Here is a 19,989-nt window from a genome sequence, read left to right as displayed (position 1 = left end):
AATGGCATTAATCCTTGAAATTAAAATGCATTTATAGGATTAGTGATTAAAAAGTTATTAAAAATTTTAGATCAGTAGATGCTTTTGGAAACTGGTGAATGTTTAAGTCTATGAGGGTTAATATTGTCACTGGGCCTGGCCAAGCAAAAGTGAACATCAGGGTCAATTTATTTTTTTCTCTAAAACAATACATTTGATTACTCAGCATGAAAGATGTATATCTCTTGTTTCTAAAACTATGTTTGTTTAATTTGTACCTCAATTACAACTGGATATATAGGAAAATATATGAGAATACAGTGTAAATTAAGAACAGTAAAGGGTGTAAATGAATGTGTACAGCATAAATTCAAAATGTAAATAGCAATGTATAAATAAATATATTAAAAATATATGCCTGTGTGTAATCTTATATGTCATAATAATCAAATACTAAAACGATTTTGAATGTTATTCATTATTAAAAAAAAAAAAAAAAAAAAAAAAAACAGCAGAAAGATGTGTATTAAACATAGTAATGAAACTTGTGTTGCCAACGACTGATAATTTTATCAGTATCTTAATAAAATCTTTGATTATTATTTTGGTGCAGCACACTGAATAAACACCTCACTCTGTTACTTTTTGGATTCTCACTCTGTTACCATAAATTAATGTCTTTTAAAACTAAAATAAAAATCATATCAGTTTCATTTTTGGATATGATGTACTCTCACATATTAAGAAAAGTGTGGTATGCTAAATATTTGCACTTTCCTTGAGGAACAGCACTTTTTGGCATTTTTTCCAAACCTTGAATAACTGCTCTATATTTCTCCTCACTCCATTTCTTTATCAATGATGATAAATTCATGTTTTTATTAAATATTTGATTATTATTCCTTAATGGCACGTTAAAGTACTTGCTTAGACCTACAATTTGAGCTATCATAGTTGCTGCTAAATTAATTTTCAAAAACAGATATGGAATAATTACTGCACAGTGCTGTCTCACTGGGCCAGGCCCCACTGAGTATGTGTGACCTGTCATACTCCTCCTGGCCGCAGGGGGCAGTGTGTTGTCTGTGTGCGGAACAGCAGAGGTGAAAGTTCGTGGTCGGTACCCGTGCTGAGAAGTAACGACTTGAGAAGGAAATATGGGTGAAAATCAGGATTTTACCAGCTCTTTACAAGAGAATATGGCTGCGGAGGTACTTAGCAATGTTGCAGAAGTGGTGGAGAAAATTCTAACGTTCGTACCGACCAAGTCCCTTCTCCGTATCGCGAGGTAATGGAAAATATTGGTATGCTAAACGGCTAACTTGGCTAACGTCAGCGGCTGTGAATAAAAACTGAAAGTGATATTATGGAGTAGATAGACTGCCAATAAGGCGACTCTAGTGTCAAAGTAGACATTTTACTTGGTGCACAAGGCTTTTAGATACGGAAATCTGTGTTTTAATTGTGGTTTGAACTTATAAGTTGAACTCTGGTGTTAAGGTTTGACTTGTGTAGCTCAGTGCGTTGTGGTTGTTTTCAGTGTGTGCAGACTGTGGAGGAACTGCGCCCGCCGGGTGTTGAGGACCCAGCAGCAGCTCACCTGGGTGTCAGCCTGTGGACCCTCCAATACAGAGGTCCATGCTTTGTGTAGCATCCTGGCAGAGGAGGTGGAGGTACATGAACACACACACACACACACACACACACACACACACACACACACACACACACACACGACAAATATATGTATAAACTGGAAAGCGATGGAATGGAAAACATATATGATTAGTGTCCTCACACATGGGTATTTTTATGTGTTTTTGGCGCATAACACAGTATTAATACGATATGTTGACACCTTTCTGATGTTTACCCATGTGATTGCATCTCTTATTGTTTACAGAAAGTGTTCTTGCTGCCTAAAACCGTTCTGGCCATGGTAGATTGTGAAGCTTTCGGACAAGGATACTGCTATGGACATAATAAAGGTAACTGTTCAATAATTGTGTTGTTTCAGTAGTGGTAGTAGAAAAAAAGTGTAGTGATTTAATGCAACCCTTCAAAAAGGCTTTGAATTTAACTGTTGAGATAAAAAAAAAAACAAACAAACCTTATTGTAACTCTGTGATGAAATGGGAATCAAAACATACACACATGTTGTCAGAGGTTAGTGACTCAGAGGGAAAACAACAGTATTTTTCATATGGGAATGAAATCTATCAAGATTTCATGTTTGTAATAGAATTACTGAACACTGATCCTGCAGATGCTGTTGTAGAGTTTCATCGTTATATACTGCATGTTGATTAGCAGTAGAATGTAGACTACTGTATACTGCAGTCCCTCTTGGTCATGTTCAGCGTGTGATTATGTTTCTCCTTACTACGGTGTCAGGCGCCTTAAAAATTGAGATGTGCTTAGTAATTTTGCCTTTGTTGTTTTGACAGAGCATATGATATTTTTTAGCATAACTGATTACATTTTTAAATGCATCTATTATATATTTTATATGTACATGTTATATCAGTTGTGTGTATGCTATATCTGTCAGTGTGTTTTACCTCAATATTATAATTGCAGTGGTTATAGTTTGAGAATACTTGTTAGAGTTAAAATATGAATTGAAGGTGTACAGATGTATTGATTTCATACAGACTGCACATAAATGCTTAAACTGGTATTAAGCAGAAACTGTCCGAATATTTTGCAAGATTAAAAATTGAAGATTTGCAGTCAGTTCTAAGGAAATCATGCTTAGTCCAAATTTCTCTAAATATAACATCTTACCTTTTTTGTGTCTGAGTGTACGTTTTCTTATTTAAATCATATAACACACATTTCTTTCTTTTCTAATTTGAAGCAAAAAAGAGCCGCCACAGTCTAGACACAGTTGATGAACTGAACCTACTCTTCCCCAAAGGCTGTGATATCATGGGAATTGCCACTCCAGGCATAGTTTGTAAGTGTTCCTTTTTTTGGTTTCTGTGGTTTGTATTTTTACTTTATGTCGAAAAAACAGCAATTATCTCACACAAAATTGTTAGATGAAGCAGTCATTTCAGGTTACAAGCATATTAGCATAAACACTTTAACTGAGCATCAGACCCACTCTGTGATGGTATTTCTTTTGCATAGAATGATATCGGATATTCCATGGAAAGGAATGAGAACGACTGTCTTTGGCATATCTAAGGCTACGTTCAGACTGTAGGCAAATGTGGCTCAAATCTGATTTTTATTGCCCATATGTGACCTGTATCCAATCTGTTAAAGACAGTTTGAACAGCACAAATCCGATTTTTTTCAAATCCGACCCAGGCCACTTTCATATGTGGTCCTAAATCCGATATGTATCTGGTATTTTGCAATGTGTCTTCAGTCTGAACGGCCAGGTTGCATTTATCTGACCTCCATATCATTGAAATGCGACTAACGTCACAATTTTGTGTCCCAGGAGGAGGAGCGGCGGGAAAATCATATTTACTTCCATAAACACAGTGTATGTCCACAGGGTCAGGACCTCTTTGGCGCATGCGTGTCACTTCAGGGTCGTATTTAGTTCATACTCAGAACTGATAGAAGTCGCATTTAATGCGTAATATGAACAAGCACACAAAAAAATTGGATTTCACCAAAAAATCCAAATTATGTATTCAGACCTGCTGTCTGAATGTAGCCTAAGAAGAGTAGCTCACCTTTTAGTAGCGAGGACAATGCATTATTCTTCTCTGCTGCTTCCTTATTGGAAAGCACCACTGGTGGCTGGCACCTTCCTGCCTCTTCCTCTGATAGATTGCCTAGTCTGCCTACTGCTGTGCTCCCCATTTCTCTATATAATCACAACCCTCCGGAGAAGTGACTCTCCATCAGCCACGTTCTCTTTCCTCAAAATGATGGCTTATCAGGCTCCCATCGTCTATCAGCTTTAATGGCTGCCTTGGCTGTTTGTGATAACACTCATTTTGTGATATTGCAGCTGAGGGTCACTGCAGGGTCACTGCACACCTCTAATTCTATTCAGTAGAAGCTTTGATTGGATTGAGTTGAACCTGTAGATTATCTATAATAGGCTAACCATACAGCTTGGAGGACATCTTGTCATCTGTACATTTCAGAGTAAAGACTACCCAGTATTTAAAAAAAAAAAAAAACCCTTTCATGTCTGTGTAGTTTGTCTGTAAGCCTTTAGGAATTCCATAAACTATAATATAGTGTAAGATGGAGATGAGTGAGACATGAATTTGCTGTATCTGCTCATTTTGGTTAAAAAGGCCTTCTGCGATGAGCACATTATGCTGCTCAACAGTAATATAAACCCTTAAATCTAAATGTATCGAAATGATAAATGGTGCTGTATATGGTAGGATCCTGCATATTTATGATGCACAGCCTGATGTTCTTTCTTCTGGGTCTACTTATAGCCACCGGTGTTCTTTGCTATGATAATGAGGTTTTCCTGTGGTTTGCCTGTAATTTTCAATCCCCAGCCACTAGGCACATCATTTTGTTTGTAAAGTCAAACAAGACTGCCTTGAGCTGTAGTTTCTCTAACGGCCACTAGATGCTGACTGCTGGATACAGACTATTGAAAAATGGAAAGATGAAAACCTCCTGCTTCCTTATTATTAATATCACAAAGCCAGACTGATATTTAGGAGCTTCAAGCCCCTGGTAGTTAATATCACTTCTCAAGTCTTTTTGTTTGACATGTTTCTTTTATCTCTTGCTATATTAGATTTTTTTTTGCCATTTCCATTTATATATAGGTACAGTACTTAAATAATAGAAATTACATCAAAGTTATGTAAAGATTTAAGTCAAATACCTGCCAAGTCATTTAATTTTCTTATGAGCCTTAAGGATAGTACACATGCTTTCAGAAATTTCTGCAAATTAATTTGGATGTAGTAGAGAAATAAAGTTCTTTATGTGCATGTAAGTGGCTCGAGTGTGTGTGTAGCTGATTCCCAGCTGGTTTTAATACTCATTAGTTAAATAAGCTGCTTAGAATACTTGGTTGAAATGTGGACTTGACACTAATTGACCTCCATGACACTTGACACACACGTACGTGACCATCATAACTCTTTGCTTTATGATTCCCTCTCTGTGCAGTAACTCCCAGCGGCTCCAGTTCCAGTCCTCCCGTGGAGTACCAGGAGGGGGAGGCTGGCTTTGCAGTCATGTTCCCCAGCATGGAAGGTGTTCAGATTAAACCCTTTCATTTCTGCAAGAAGACCATCTCACCAACAGCTCTGAAAGAAGCTGGTGAGTACTGATGTGCCATGTACAGTATCTTTAGTAATCTAAACTAAAGGATGTTAAGTTTGTACATCCTACAGGTTGTGTGTCATTGACTGTACTCTCCTTTCAGGACTTGTTGACAACCCGGAGTTGCGTGTGGTACTCATGTTCGTCTACGAGGCATATAAATCTGGAGGAGCACGGTTCCTCGACCAGATACTGGAACCGCTGGCCAAGAGCAAAGCTGTCATCGCTGGAGGGATCGTAGAGAGTGTCTTCTCTCCTCCCAGACACTGGTTAGTGGATCAAAAATCATACACAATTACTCCTGCCTTCTTAAAAGAATAATGGTTTTGGGATAAAAAAAAAATTGTGTTTTTGGAAATTCTGTAAATGAAAAGGTTGTAGGTTGTTATCAAAGGGTATTTCAATGGAGGAAAAAATGTAGGCAGTAATTCAACCTACAATTTGCTGTTTGGACATAAAGATATCCAGTCGTCAGTCAAGTTTGAGTGTTTCTGGCTTCTGGAAAATAGCACTCATTACTGTGCTTCTTAGTGTAACCTTACCTGCCTTTAAAATGTAATTTCCGCATTTCACTGCCACTTTGACCATTTGAATTTGATATCATCACTGATAATCTTATTTAGCAATGTTAATATCTTTCCTTTCTCGCATCTTCTCTCACTGTATAGCTGCAACCAGGGTGCATTCGGTGTGATGGGCTTTACTCTGAGCGGATCTAAGGTACAGGCGGCATCTGTGCTCTTGGAGCAAGATGTCAGCACCCCACAGATGGCGGAAAACACAGTCCGGCGGTTGAAGGCAGCCAAAATTCCAGAACGAAACAGCATCGGTTTTATGTTTGCCTGTGTGGGGAGAGGCCAGAATTACTACAACAACCAGTCGAATGTGGAGGCCGACGCCTTCCACAAAGTGTTCCCTAACACCCCACTCTTTGGTCTGTTTGGCAACGGGGAAATTGGTTGTGACCGGATTGTTAAGGACGGCTACACGCTGTCCGACACAGATAGACTGCAGCATGAATACACTACAGTCATGACCCTGGTTCATCTAGGTTAACTGACTGACCTACGGTGAAGTTGGATAGACAAGCAAAAACAAAACAGACCTATCAGGCTCCTGCTTGGGACAGCAGAAACTGAATACAGCCGTCAACATGTCCTCATTAAACAGGAGATTTGGCCGTCTGAAACGGCAGCATTTTGGAAAATGTGACCGTTAGGGACCGTAAACAGAGGAAGATGTTAAAACTAGTGAGTCTGACAGCGTTCAGGTAGGGTTCTAAACAGACAAACCAAACAGCCCCTTTCATAGGTAAATGTAATATAGTATTCTTGTTTAATATGTGTATATAGGTTTTTTCTCACACATTAAATGCATATCATACCCTCTAATATCAACCTCATGGTCTGCTTGCTTTGCAGGCGAGACAATAAAACACACTTATTTCCCAGATTATTGTATTGATTAAGCAACAGCACTTTGAATAATTGTAATAGGAGTATGGTTCTTCAGCCACAAAATCAGGGCCATCTTGACTCGAATGCTCTTCTTATAACAAACTTTGTTTTATGCTTTTATCCAGAAGAAAAAAAGTAGCTTGTTAGCCGACAAACCATTGACCGTGGTTCAAACAGTCAGTGTGTACTCAGTCAGAATCATATGGTGGCTGTATACTTTGTCCAAATGTCAGGTCATATTTTCTGCCTATGTCCAACTGTTAATTGTTGGACTTCAGTCTCCTAAGTCCTACAGTTTAGTAGATTCGTGGATTCTTCTACAGATTTCTGACCTGAGGATCTATGTTGATGGTGTAATATTGAGTGTGACATTGTTCAAGGACAGGAAAAAAAATGTGAATTTCTCTTCTAGTGGTGTTAAGGTGTTAAGGAATGTGTACTCTGTATTTGTTACTGTTGTCATAAATGGCAATGGGTCTTTGACATCTTGATAGTAGATGTACAAGCCTTAACTACCCAATTGCACATTTTTACAAACTTGTTAAATTGAATGGATGCCTTTGTATAATAATAACTGGTCAGTCAGGCTCCACATTGCTCAATTCTCACTTCATTGTCTGTTTTTTTTTTTTTTTTTTTTTTTTACATAAAAGGAACAGGCTGATTTGAAACAGGTGCAATTTACAATACGTTCAGTATATTTGTTAATAAACTTGAAACGTAGTTACCATATTATGATGCGACAACAGTTTCCAATCTACTTCTTCCTCTAAAGTTGTCTAAATTGGGGAAAAAAAGTAAAACATGTATATGTCTTAATATAGACATCTACCCTTATAGTTACTGAAGAGGCAATTTCTTTGTATCTTATGTTGATTTCTTCATTGTATCTTATTGGACAAAGATGTTTTGGTGTTGATGCACTTTTCAAAGGATGTGCCAAATCATGTATATTCTGAATTGCTCATCTTCTCATTTCTCAATAAATTCCAAACATTGAAAGTTGAAAGAGCTTGATTTTCCTCTTTTTTTTTTTTTTTTTTTTTGGTCTCTTTTTATTTGATCCCCACTGTTAGAGCCACTATGGCAGCATCCTTCCTTCCACCCAACCCGTGATGCTGCTGGACGGGCCTTTGTAACTACAGTTAATTCACATCACACTTTCCGTTCTTTGCGCACACCCTGAAATCCAAGCCTCAGCCTATAACATCCTCAGCATCCCACGTTCAGGCGTGTTTAAATAAGGGAAGAGAAGCCTGAGATTGATTGATGTGCGCTTTAACCATCGACTGGCTAATCCCGATGAATGACAAACGGTTAAGCCAATTGCTGTAAAGGCAATTTATATTCCCATAGTATCTTTATTTTGGGAAACCATAAAAACCGCTCATGACACGGAGAGGGACGACCTACCAGGCGTAAAGCTAATAAAATCATCTCTGGCGATAATCCGGTCTCAAATTGGCCTCAATCGGGGAACTGAGGGAAAAAAAAAATACTCATAGGCTCTCTCTCTCTCTCTCTCTCTCTCTCTCTCTCTCTCTCTCTCTCTCTCTCTCTCTCTTTCTTCCACACGCGCACATATACACATCCACGCGCATAAACGCACACGCGTCCACCCCACGGCCAACATTTTTAGATTGCTATGTCGTGACCGGAGCGATGCAAATGTCACACGATTCATTGGCGACTGTCAGTCTCCGACACGGACGCGTCAATGTTTTTCTGGCGTTTGGATGAATTACGCGCGGCTGCTGCGTCGGCCGCCGCTGTGGAAGAAGCTTCGGTGAGGAGCCGAGGCTTCGTCGGGCTCGTTTCAGCTCCTTTCGCAGGGTTCCCCGCTGCGCTCGCCGGGGAAACCCTGGTCTGAAGGAGCGGACCTGGATCTGGATCTGGAGCGGCGCACACAACCCCCCCTCCCCACCCTCAACGAACGCATCCGGGAGGAGATTTGCGCCTCAAAAAGCTCCTAATTCGATCGGTGTGATGCGCGTAAAAAGCTAATATGATCTCCCCGAGTGACGATGGTTGTTGCATTTGAGCTTCAGCATCTCCGTGGTTTTGCATTGAAATCCAAGCAGCATAAGAAGCAGCAGCAGCGGCGGCGGCGGCGGTGGTGGTGGTGCTTGTCCAATGCAAAAGTGCTAAGGATAGCTGCAGCCTACACACACTGCGAGTCTGCTGCTGCTTCACTTACTCTGATCACCACCGAGGGAGACATTACTATCAGCAAGGGGGCAGCGGGAGGCACAATTACCCATCATCAATGTAAATCTCACACAGGTAGGTCCCTATAAATAATTAATTCTACTTTATGTACAGTGAGGACCTCTCAGCTGTTCCACACACAACTCTCATTTAGTCTGAACATCACAGTTGCCATCCAGCATTGTTGTGATTAAAAGTTGCATGCAACAAAGTCAAGGTTGTGTTTGGCTTTAAAGCAATCCATTGGTGAAAACTTCTACAGACTCTCTACACTTTGTCTTAACTGTATGGCTGTTTTGGTTTTTGACCCTGTTATCACCATCTGGTAGAGTACGTTCATGTTGTGTGTTGCATTTCTAACAGCTTTAATTCATAGTTTCAGCTTTGTGAAAGAAGTCTTCCCCAAAAGTCTGCATATATGCGTTCAATTCCTTTACAGGATGGATAGTGAAATAGCAGCAGCAACTCCAAAAGGTCACTTTGTGTTTGTGTTACTTTTTACGTTCTTAGGTTGCTTAAATGATGCTGTTCCTCACAGGTTCAACATGAGAGGAGTGTCTATCAGATGAAAAGGTGAACTGCAGCACTAAAACAGGACCTACTGACAAGTGCCGCATCTCTCCCCGCTCCATCACCCGGCAACATGGCTAATGCTGAGTGAGTACAGTCCACAAACTGTCCTACACAGGTCTAGTCTTCATCTCTACCATATTCTCTACATACACCAAACTCATCCCATCCTTATCCATTTCCTCCAAAAAGTGGTGAAATATAGTGTATCCTCCTTGATGGCAGTCTTTTTTACCTCCTGCATGTTTTTACCCTGTCTCTGGTTCCTGTGTTTCCATTTAATAACCTTTATTCGGTAAAATGCAGCTGCTGGCGAGGTGCCTCTCTGACCCTCATCACTTTGAATGCAAAACACAGGCACACACTGACATGAGGATGCACACAAACACACCTGCGCAATGCCGACTATAGAGCGTCCATTTTGCAGCCATAAACACAGGTCACATTGTTGTTTTTTCCCCCTGTGCAATAGCATTGATTATCTATAACCATTATAAAACCCTTTTCCAACAAACCACCTCCAGGTTTCTCGGTGCTTTCCATTTTTAATCTGCTCTCCAAGTGTGTACTGAGAACAGCTGATGCATTACTGAGAGGATGTGGTGTACGTTAGTGTGAAGAAAAAGAGAAACTTGCGTAAAAGAGAATACTGGAAATCATTATTCTCTGTCAACACCTCGACTCTGCTGGCATAGCATGACGTTCTAATTTGTCTAATCTTAATTAGCTGCATTTATTCTCTTTGACCTAGATGAATAGCCCTAAATCATTGCTCCATTTGTGCTTTTATAAGAGGACCAGTTCTGCTCTTGGTCCCATACAGAGCTCAGCTCAGCTGGTCACAGTAGCAGCACTGTATCATGTTGTGTTTAAGGTAAAAGGCGTCCTAAAAAGAAAATAACTAGTATTTGTTTCTGGCAATACACCTAAAAAAATTACTACACTCTTGATGACTTGTGATCATGAAGTTCTGATAAAGTATTCAAAAACTATTGAATAAGTGTAATAAGAAATGATAAAAACTGTCGAACCCTTCTGCCTTGTGCTGAACTGATGACATGTCTCTGATGAACCTGCCTATGGTGTACCCCCCCCCCCCCAAAAAAAAAAAAAGAAAAAAGAAAAAAAGGGAATCTAACCTGTCTTTTTTCACCTAGTCTTGGTTTTGTTATTGATGAGTGATGATTTAAAGCTGCAGAAGCTGAAATAATGGGGGAAATACCAGAATTTGTAGCTCTCTCCTTTCAGTCCAAATCAAACTACTAAATATAAATATAAATATAAATATAAATATACATGATGTTGGTTCATGCTATGAAGTGATGCCACATTTTCATCCTCCTGTGGAGAGAAGTAGAGGTTGAATCTGAGAGTATCTGATCCACGATTGATAATCACAGCATCAGTCAAATACATAAGCACTCTATCGCTCTGAAAACACCTAAAATCCTGGTGTTGCAGGGTAGATTTTCCACTGTCTGAAAGAACAGGACAAGAATAGGTGCACTAGTGTCCTCTCAGACCACTTCAATTGCAATATGCTGACAGGGAATCATGGAATCTTTGCTCAATGATGCTAAAAAGTGATCAACAAGTCAGTAAAATATCTTTGCGTATAAGAGAACTGACATACTTTGGACTTCATGTAAACAAATTTATGAAACTCAAGAAAATCATCATGAACTGGTCCCTTTGTGACTATGTCTGAGACACAAAACTTGATCAAAAAATGTGTTCATCATCATAATTCTAAGATGAAGAGTCCCACTTGCAGCTCTTACAGTAAATCATTGTTGTTGTTGTTGTTGTTTTAGAAGTTGGACAGCTTTGATTTTCTTCAGACGGTTGGAGTTGACACGCACATGGTGTCACAGCAAAGAAACAAAAATGGTCTACGGGAATCTGGACATTCTGCCTGACTGTCTTTTTTCACAATTACACAAACATAATATCTACTTTATCAACTGTGGATAACAACACAGTTAGGCACAATGTTCAACAGAGATGCTCAGATTTTTTCACAGGATTTTACAAACCAAACATGTCAGTTAGAATGCAACATTAGAGTTACAGTATGTAGTAGTCTGTGTTCATTGATAGTTTGTTATATACAGTCTTTTCGTGCCTTTATCTTTGATGACATTTGGGACAAAGACTGTCTGAACATTACAGCTCCCTCTATAAATCATCATAAGTTTGTCATTTTAACCCATAAAGACCCAAACCTCCACCGGTGACCAAAACCATCTACTGATCTAAAATGTGTAATGACTTCTGATCCACTAATCCTATTTTTACATGGGAATTGGTGTAAAATGCAGTTTGTAATCTTTTCATGGTCATCACATACACTGAACAAAAATATAAACGCACCACTTTTGTTTTTGCTCCCATTTTTCATGAGCTGAACTCAAAGATCTAAAACTTTTTCTGTGTACACACAAGGTTTATTTCTCTCAAATATTGTTCACAATCTGTCTAAATTTGTGTTAGTGAACACTTCTTCTTTGCTGAGATAATCCATCCACCTCACAGGTGTGGCATATCAAGATGCTGATTAGACAGCATGATTTTTGCACAGGTGTGCCTTAGGCTGGCCACAATAAAAGGCCACTCCAAAATGTGTTTTGAGGGAATATGCAATCGGCATGCTGACTTCAGGAATCTCCACCAACGCTTTTGCCTGTGAATTGAATGTTCATTTCTCTACCATAAGCCATCTCCAAAGCTGTTTCAGAGAATTCATGAAGAAGACTGTGCGAGGAAAATGGTGGTCACACCAAATACTGACTGGTTTTCTGACCCCCCTGGACCACCCAATACAGTAAAACTGCACATTTTAGAGTGGCCTTTTATTGTGGCCAGCCTAAGGCACACCTGTGCAATAATCCTGCTGTCTAATCAGCATCTTGATATGCCACACCTGTGAGGTGGATGGATTATCTCAGCAAAGGACAAAGGAGAAGTGCTCACTAACACAGATTTAGACAAATTTATGAACAATATTTGAGAGAAATAGGCCTTTTGTGTACATAGAAAAAGTTTTAGATCTTTGAGTTCAGCTCATGAAAAATGGGAGCAAAAACAAAAGTGGTGCGTTTATATTTTTGTTCAGTGTATATATCATTTAGATGTTTGGAGGCTCCGTGGTGAACAGGAAACGCTGTTATCTTCTACAACATTGATTCACCAGTAAAACCCATGGAGTTGGATCAATGACAGTGGATGGACACAGTTGTTTTCATGTTCAGTTAATGATATTTTTGCTGAAAAAGTCACTATTTCTTGAGTTTTCTCTGTTTTTGATGTAATAATCCTCAACTTTACTCTGAGCTTTAATGAACATCTACATGATCAGTAAATTAAAAATAGGACCAATGGCCCTGTAGCTTACCGGCCAAATTAAAAGCTTTGGGAAATGTATCCAGATGCCATTTATTATCACCCAGTTATGTGTATTTATTATATTACAGAAATAGCCCATGTTTGGGTCATATTCCAATCAGATCTGTAAAAAATTCAAATTCTAACTTGATATCATTGATACTTACTGATTTATTGGATCAATCCACTTCCTATCTGTTATAATGGGAACATTTTTCAAAGTCGCACCAAATCCAGAATCAGATCCAGATCGAAATAATTTCAATACCTTGTGTTGACATCATCATACAGAAGCTGTATACCAAGTTTGAAGTCAATCAGAACTGTAGTTTCAGAGAAAAAGATGATTGAAATGTTTTCCCCATAAGAGCCCATGTTAAATTTTCCGTAAGTTCCCGGATCCAGAAGAAGATCCTGATCAGCATGTGGACATTATGTTTTGGTCATCTCTCCATCAGGGCTGGACTGTAGAAATTTACACTGGATATAATTTATATTTACTGAGTTATTGCATCGATCCACTTCCTATCTCTTTTAATGGGGAAATTTTTCAAAGTGGCACCAAATCCAGAATCAGATCCAGATCCAAATAATTTCACTCACTTTTGTTGACATCATCATAAAGAAGCTGTATACTAAGTTTGAAGTAAATCGGAACTGTAGTTTCGGAGAAGAAGACGATTAAAATTTTTGTAACGGATGACAGACGACGCTGACGCAGACGCTGACGCAGACGCTGATGCAGACGCTGGACACCACATGACGACAATAGCTTACGGCCTGTTGACCAGTAAGCTAAAAACAGGAAAATATGATATGATTTACACTGTTTAAAAAAAAGCAAAATAAGGAAGATAATATTACCATCAATGGTGATAAATCATTTAAGAAAGATTAAATATTGAGAAAAATTCATTTGGGAACAAACAAAATTAGCACCTGGTCTATATGGGTTAAAACCAATCTGCCTTATCTCCGAAGACCTTTTCCTTCTCTAAATTGTTCCTGGAAGTGGCATTTTTGATGTAATTATTCACTTCTAACTAAATTAAACATTCAAGAATTAATAGGATGACACCTGTTGTTGTAAATTTCCTTCCTGAAGATGCAACTGGATTCTGATACATAGAATATATTTCAGAAGAAACAGTAAAGTTTCACAAGTCAATGGGAATCTGTCTTTACAGCCATTCAGTATTTTAAGAACCATATTCCCTTAAGTGTCTGTAGAAATTAAAATAATCTATTATTGGATACTGACACAATATAAAAGGTCTATGGACCTCTTCATTATGAAGAAGGCTTATGTACATGTGCTGCCTTAGTCCTGCCCCTCAGGGTCTCTGTGTCTCCTGTGTCTTCTACAGCTTGTATCTGTAAAGGTCAGATAAGAGAATGGTCATACCAGGCCAGAACAGTCCATTGTGCAGTCCACCAATTCATCATAGTTTAATCTGTAATATTATTAATGAGCTAATGTGCCTGGCAGACTTCATTAATATCCACTGGCATGAAATTATGAAAGTTTCTCAGAAAGTTGAATTGGGTGTTGTAAGAAATTACCTGAAGCAATTTATAAATTCTGTAGAGCTGAGAGGTGACTTAGAAATAGTCATGGTGTATTGTTCTTACAGACAATATATCATGTATAACAAGGAAATACTGAAGTAGTGTTGAAAGGCGATAGTGCACATGTATAAATGGGACTTCTTTTTCTGCTGGTAGTATTGCACAGTTTAGTCCAGGGACAGTTTATGGGATAGAAAAAGGACCCCAGGAACCTCTCTCATAATCATAACTCTTAATAGGCATATCCTTTGTACTTTTTATAATCTTAGATACCACTGGAACTATTTCTACCGATTTGTTTCTACAACTTTTTAATGTAAATCAGACATTTTTTTATGGACATAAAAAAAAAGCACATTTCAATTTGACTCATGTTGATTACATTTATATTATATATTTTAGAAAATGAACAATAGTAAAACCCCATAGTCCCAATAAAACCAGATATGTTACATGACCAATCTGCAGCTGATGTTCAGTAACTTTGCAATAATGAACTTACTGGTTCTTATTAAAATCCCTGCCAACTCACTATATTGTTGCATTTACATTTGTGGTATTGATGCAAATCACCTGTAAATATGTGCTTTTAATGATAAATCTATTTATTTTGCACATCCACTGATTTAATTACATTTTACAGACATAACTCACTGTCTTCTACTTCCTTCACATCAAAACATTTCTCCAGTTTGTGTTACTGGTACAAACACTCAGGATTCTATCAGGTGTACATATGACCTAAACTGTTTTCTGATGAGTTATGAGCTGCAGAGAAGCTCTATCTGTTTTCACCAACTGTGTGTGGTTGTACACATTCAAATGCAGTGGGTATGTAACACTAATACACAGTGATGTCCAGCTTCTCCAAAGTTCTCTACAGCAGCTGTTGGGAGCAGCGAACATCTGTTTTGTATCTCCATGTTCTGGCCAAGTCGGGGTGTGTTTTAGATCCTCGGGCGTTTTGGTCTGTCAGCCTAATCTAACGTGTGTGTGTGTGTGTTGATCCTCTGGTCCACCGAGACTTTGGACAGAATACAGTGCTGAATTAAAAGTGCCTGGAAAATCATTTCTATACAACAGTATTTTCCACATTCTACTAGACATAACACTTTAAGTGAAGGCGATAGAGATTGCAATTTTACCTAGTTGATGTAAAATTCAAACTTTTTTTCCACCAATAAGAGCAATACATAATATTTGTTTTTCATAACACAACACAATGATTGATATGCAATGTTTAACAGGTGGAAGTGGGTTTCTGCAACATTTTTTAGATAAAGAAAACAAAACATCTTCATAAGCATAAACCTTCTACTGTGGATTTATTCCTACTACCTAAGCATTTTTAGTAGCATTATGTTTAAGTGATATTGACTCTATTGCATTTACGTAGACAGATGTGAACGCAATCATTTAGTCTGAGATGATTTTCTTTGTAATAACTTGCTTAAATGCTCTATATCTGACATGAAAATGGATGACTTCCAAATGTAATCGTAGAAGGTAAGTGCATCAGACAGAGGGTTTGACAGCTGTCTCCCTTTTTTGCCTTTCCTTCTAATATTTATAAAACAAACACATTTATTCCTTCTCCTTTTCCCCAGGCTGCTTATAACTCTAGCTGATTGCACAGCGGTCATGAGGGGTCATGAAAGAAACACTTCTAGTAGTCGGATGAGGAACATTCTTCAGCGCCACTGGCTCCTAGTTACTTACATGACCTTTTGTTTTGGTCAGTGAAATCCCTTGAGCAACTTTTGTCACATAATGACCTTTCCTACCTGCCTCCCAACACTACAGTCTACTATTTAATTTTATCTGCCTCCCCCAGGGAATCCTGCTATCCTGAATATCACTTCTTTCCTGTGGGTGCTCTTCTGCAGTTGCAGACTTGTTAGTCTTTCACTGAAATAATGCTTTTGAGAATTTTGCAATTTCCACTTTCTTTTAGGTAAGAACAGGAGGGTTTAAAGAAAGGTCAGTGTTTGTATATAAGACGGCAAAAATTTGGTATTTATATTTATGCCTAGGGTCGGTGGGTTTGAAGTTTAGTTTTGTCATTTGGCATTGATAAGTTTCTCACAATCACTAACTATTATACAATAGACTGCGCAAAAGGCCTGTACAAAAATAAGCAAATTAAACTCATCATTGGGTTAAAGGTCTCATTTCAAGTAAAATTATCTGCCAGTACGGTAAGAAAACTACACTTATCAAGTTTTCTTAAAATAGGAAAATATTATCCAAGGATTACAGAATGCTAAAATTCTTTTTTAAACAGAATGTACTTGTTTCAAGTCTTCCTAGTAAGATGTTTTTAAAAATCTGTGGTATGTATATATATATATATATATATATATATATATATATATATATATATGTGTGTGTGTTTATTAAAATTCATTTAATCATCAAAATGTAATAGAATTTACCAACATCATTTTATTGTTTTGTCACCGCCTGTTCTCAAACTGACGTCCGTTCTGGTCCAGATACTGCTGACAACGCCAAGCAATGGAATCACACACATCACAAAACAATCCCTTGGTATTTACGTGCATTCACGTTCAATGGCTGCTCTCAATCTCAGCGACTGTCGCAGGTCTCATAGCGTAGACTTTGTCTTTTAGGTATCCCCATAAACAAAAGTCTAGTGGTGTGAGGTCTGGTGAACTTGCCAAGCAGGTGGATTGGACGGAGGGGTTTCGTTGAATACCCTCCACATTCACCAGGGACACCCTGTATATATCCTCACTAGGGTCATGGGGGTTGCTTGGAGCCTATCCCAGCTACTTACGGGCGAAGGCAGGGTACACCCTGGATATTTTGCCAGTTCATCGCAGGGCTACATATATATATATATATATATATATATATATATGTATGCATATATATATATATATATATATATATATGTGTGTGTGTGTGTGTAAATGTATGTGTGTGTGTATATGTATGTGTGTGTGTGTGTATGGTCTTATGAAATGTAATGACTCAATAGATATGTAAAGGCAAAACTGCATAACACAAGTAAAAAATTCTTGAGGGCAAACAGTTAATGTATCCACCATAGTCATCTCCCAGCATTGTAGCTTATTTTGTTATAAATATTGCTTAAAATTAATTGTAATATCTAAGTGGGGTTGCTCAAGATGAAAATTCTTGGAACAAGTCAAATAATCTTAACAACATAAAGTCTCAATAAGTAAATAAATCTAAAAAAAAAAAAAAAAAAAAAAAAAAAAAAAAAGATCTTTCAAGGTAAATATTCCATATTCAAGTGAGTTTATCTAAGTCAGATATTCCTTTTTTGCAGTGTAGAACCACGCGACAGCAACTGGTCCCTGAAAGCAATCTGTTGATGCCATTATGATTTTCATGTCATGTGTCTATATTTTTAAACCTTATCACTGTAAACATTATTCAGCAAAACAATCAGTGGCAGACTTTGTAAAGGAATTTGCATTTTTAAGTTAGTGTGCAACATTGTAACTGACAGCCTGAAAAATAAATCAGTGTATGGCCTCAGCAGTCTGAATAACAGATGAATTCTTCTAAAATGATGTTGATGTGAAAATTATGTCGTTTTAAGGTTAATACCAAGCTTTGCTGTGTGATCTATGATGTCAAGTTCCTGTTGTAGTTTCACTTGTGGTATGTAAACTCTGGAAAAAAGAAAAACTCATGGAGATAGTGCACTTATTTATTGACATTTTGGGGATTTTCTATTAAATGAAGGGGCAGTTATTTCTCTGGAAAATCACACACATGCTACATAGTAATATCTCGCAACATAATCTTTTTTTTTTTTTTTTTTTTTTTTTTTGGGCAAATTAAGAAGATGTCTCAGAAGTAAGAGCATATTTTCTTTCATTTCTTTATCTGTATATTTGGTTGGTGTTCTACAAATGAGGTATTTACACTTGATCACTCAATACTAACAGTGACCTCACATCCACTCTATGACAGGCAACTTAAATATAACTGATGATGGAAACATAAATCCAAAGCAGTTATTGTAATTCAGTTGGGTTGATATGATATGAGGACAATATCTGATTTTTTTTTTTTTTTTTTAAAGCAAGTCTGTCAACTTATTAGTTGGGTTTGACCAATTCCTTTTTTTTTTAAAGCTGCAACAAAAACACAATATTTAATGCATTAATGAAGGACAAGGGCTAGAAGTGAGATAGTTTTTGTTGTCTGAAAAAAGCTGCCTCAGCAACACATCACGTGACAGTATAAATGTATTTAATACACATTTTGAAGTTTTGGATAAAAACAGGTATATATACTGTGGGTTAATTCTCCTATTAGAGCCCCTGACCACAGTACTGTTGGTCCCAGATGCCTTCAATGGCAGCTCACTGCTCCTGATGTGTACTATGTGCTAATGCTAATAGCTAATGTTAGGTACTGTATGTGTATTAAGATGGGTAAAATGCAGAGACTGAATTTCCCTTTGGGGATAATAAAGTGATTTAAAAAAGATAAATGAATACATTTTGCAAAAAAAGCTTTTTGATTCAAAGAGCAAATAGAAGAAATGGAAACATTTGTTTCAAATAAATTCTAATAATAGTGAACATTTACTTGTGATCAGTTGACTATTCATCTTTCACTGAAAACTGTAAAATGTGGAAACATACTTTGTAGGACCACAGTGTGGACAGATGAAGAGACCAGATTATTCCTCTTTCTCACCTGTGAAAACAGAAAACAACAAAAAAAACTGCTTTACTTCTTGTACTCTGTTTATTGGAGCAGCGCGTAACAAAGCCTCCGACTCCAAAGTGTGCTTATATATAGTCAGCTTATATGATTAACTTCAAAGAAGTTTAAGAACATAATTCATGTTTTTGTTTTCACAACATTTCAAACTTTTATCTCGACACTTTATTTAAATGCAACTAGTGAAAGGTTTGCTTTTCAGCTGACCATGGATAAACTGAATTCATCATTAAGACCTTAGATGTCTTGATGTCCTTATTGTCCCCATCTGTCTCTATCACATGCCTGTGGTTGTTCTGGGCTCTTTGGTGATTTTGATGCATGCTCTATGCACCAGTGAATTCAATCAAAAGGGTCATGAGAAGTTTATGCTTAGCTAACAGTGGCCACCAAATGCTGAACTCATCTAAAATGTAAATGTGTCTTTGCATTATTGTGCTTTTTTTGCTGCTTGTGGGAATAGCACCAGATTGGAGTTTTCAACTGTGTTGGGTTTCTTAAATTGTTTACTGATAAGCCAAATGAGCTTTGTAGCACACACTCCATGATGCTCAACTAACCTTTACACTGGAACTTAGTCCAAGTCTGTGGACCGGGTCTGCACCTTTTTTCCTGGTATCTGGACTGGCAGCCAGGCAGAGCACCAGGTATATTACTGTGAGCTGTGGGCCGGCGGGCTGTGGACAGCTTGTGTCTGTCATGAGTAGTTATGTGTGCAGTCCTGATTGTTTGGGAAGATGGCCAAAACTCCTGCTGTGCTGTAGATGAGAGGTGGTATGGATGAGATGTTGTGTGTAGGAGAAGTGCAGAGAAAACA

At 37.9% G+C, this 19,989-nt stretch overlaps 2 protein-coding genes across 3 annotated transcripts in view; both read left to right on the top strand.

Annotated features, from left to right (window-relative positions):
* Window positions 1–1,076: 1,076 nt before the first annotated feature.
* On the top strand, window positions 1,077–7,716 carry fbxo22 (F-box protein 22). The gene is made up of 7 exons (XM_030130417.1): window positions 1,077–1,267; window positions 1,520–1,652; window positions 1,883–1,967; window positions 2,840–2,938; window positions 5,095–5,247; window positions 5,354–5,519; window positions 5,919–7,716. The coding sequence occupies exons 1-7, from the start codon at window positions 1,137–1,139 to the stop codon at window positions 6,304–6,306; spliced, it is 1,155 nt and encodes a 384-aa protein (XP_029986277.1). The 5' UTR covers window positions 1,077–1,136; the 3' UTR covers window positions 6,307–7,716.
* Window positions 7,717–8,239: 523 nt separating this feature from the next.
* Window positions 8,240–19,989, top strand: part of LOC115417116 (transmembrane protein 266-like) — a 66,829-nt gene continuing 55,079 nt past the window's right edge. The window contains exons 1-2 of one of the 2 annotated variants that reach the window (XM_030131103.1): window positions 8,240–8,990; window positions 9,454–9,572. In XM_030131103.1, coding sequence (XP_029986963.1) covers window positions 9,559–9,572 — 14 coding nt within the window. In that variant the 5' untranslated portion in view covers window positions 8,240–8,990; window positions 9,454–9,558. Of the gene's footprint in view, window positions 8,991–9,425; window positions 9,573–19,989 lie in introns of both variants that reach the window. The other variant, XM_030131105.1, reaches the window with a different exon arrangement.

This window comes from Sphaeramia orbicularis, chromosome 3 (assembly GCF_902148855.1).
Source record: "Sphaeramia orbicularis chromosome 3, fSphaOr1.1, whole genome shotgun sequence".
Classification (NCBI taxonomy): Eukaryota; Metazoa; Chordata; class Actinopteri; order Kurtiformes; family Apogonidae; genus Sphaeramia; species Sphaeramia orbicularis.
The sequence above is the reverse complement of the archived record's forward strand: the minus strand, read 5'-3'. Positions and strand labels throughout refer to the sequence as shown.